General features: G+C 36.7%; 1 protein-coding gene across 1 annotated transcript; it reads right to left on the minus strand.

Moving 5' to 3' along the window:
• Positions 1-116: 116 nt before the first annotated feature.
• Positions 117-716, minus strand: LOC111385996 (ethylene-responsive transcription factor 2-like; the record flags this gene model as incomplete). The annotated part of the gene is made up of 1 exon (XM_023010426.1): positions 117-716. A coding segment is annotated over exon 1 (583 nt), but the record flags the coding sequence as incomplete, so codon positions are not given.
• Between the last annotated feature and the right edge of the window lie 523 nt (positions 717-1,239).

Raw genomic sequence — 1,239 nt, forward strand, 5'->3', positions numbered from 1 at the left:
ACTTCAGATAGAAAAAACCCTCAGAGGGGAGGGCTCAATTTAATTATTACCCTTTTCATTTTATTTTTTATTTCTTTCTATTTATTTTTTATTTTTTTTTTAATTACACTCCATATTGTTTGAGAAAATTTTCATCTTCTTTGTTCCAACATTTTCCAGCAATGAAAACGATAACATAACCTCCGAAGATTGCTTACGTTTTTCTGTCACTTCAACCGGCTTCGATACTTTGGAGCCAATAAGATGTGGAAAATTAAGCCGAGCTTTTGGGCCACGGAACTTGAAAGCCTCCCGATCATAAGCCAATGCTGCATCCTCTGACGTCTCATATGTGCCCAGCCAAATTCTTGAGCCTTTCTTGGAGGGATTCCTTATTTCTGCCGCAAACTTCCCCCACGGCCGCCGCCTCACGCCTATGTACCGCTTCCACTCTGGTGGCACGTTGATTCCACGGACAGATTCCGACTCTTCTGCCACAGTCTCATCACAGCATGATAATCTATCATCAAATATTAGTATTCCAGGGCTTTCTGCAAAAAATGAACTGTTGAAGCTTGAGTTTTGGCGGCAAATTTCTTCGTCGGATGAACTTATTTCTTTATAGTTGTCAACAGGGAAATCATCAGAATCATTTAAAAGATAATTTTGTATGTACTGAAGAAGGGCCATGTCTGAATCTGAAATTGGATTTGCATTCATTTTTGAGGATTCCTAAGTTTTGCTTACATACAATTAATGGTGTCAAATTAAGGATCTTTCCTCACTGTCCAAATCTATGATGTTTCTGGTTTATATATGCATGACAGAAAACTGAGTATTCTTCGAGTGATTTCCATGAAGGTCCATCAATCCACGTGTTAAATAATTGATATTTATATATCACATGAAAGTTATGCTAATTATTAAATACTCGAATAGAAATTTTTATTATCCGATATTTACAAAAGATTCGCTTAATTTAGACCAGTTTGGCGCCCCATTATTTCACATTATAATTTGGATTATTCTACATGTACAAAATCAATGACAAACTTGACAAGTGGTGGCCCCCTGTTGGTGGAGTGGTGGTGGGGCTAGCCGCCCCACTAACAGGGAGCCGCCACTTGTCAAATTTGTCAAACTTTTAGTAATTGATTTTGTACTTGTAGACTAATCCTTCAACCATATAATCTTTCATAAAATAATATTACACGTAAATTAAAAGATTTTCTTCATTTTTCAGCCACACATTTTTCGAAA

Source organism: Olea europaea, unplaced genomic scaffold, assembly GCF_002742605.1.
Source record: "Olea europaea var. sylvestris unplaced genomic scaffold, O_europaea_v1 scaffold33670, whole genome shotgun sequence".
Lineage (NCBI taxonomy): Eukaryota > Viridiplantae > Streptophyta > Magnoliopsida > Lamiales > Oleaceae > Olea > Olea europaea.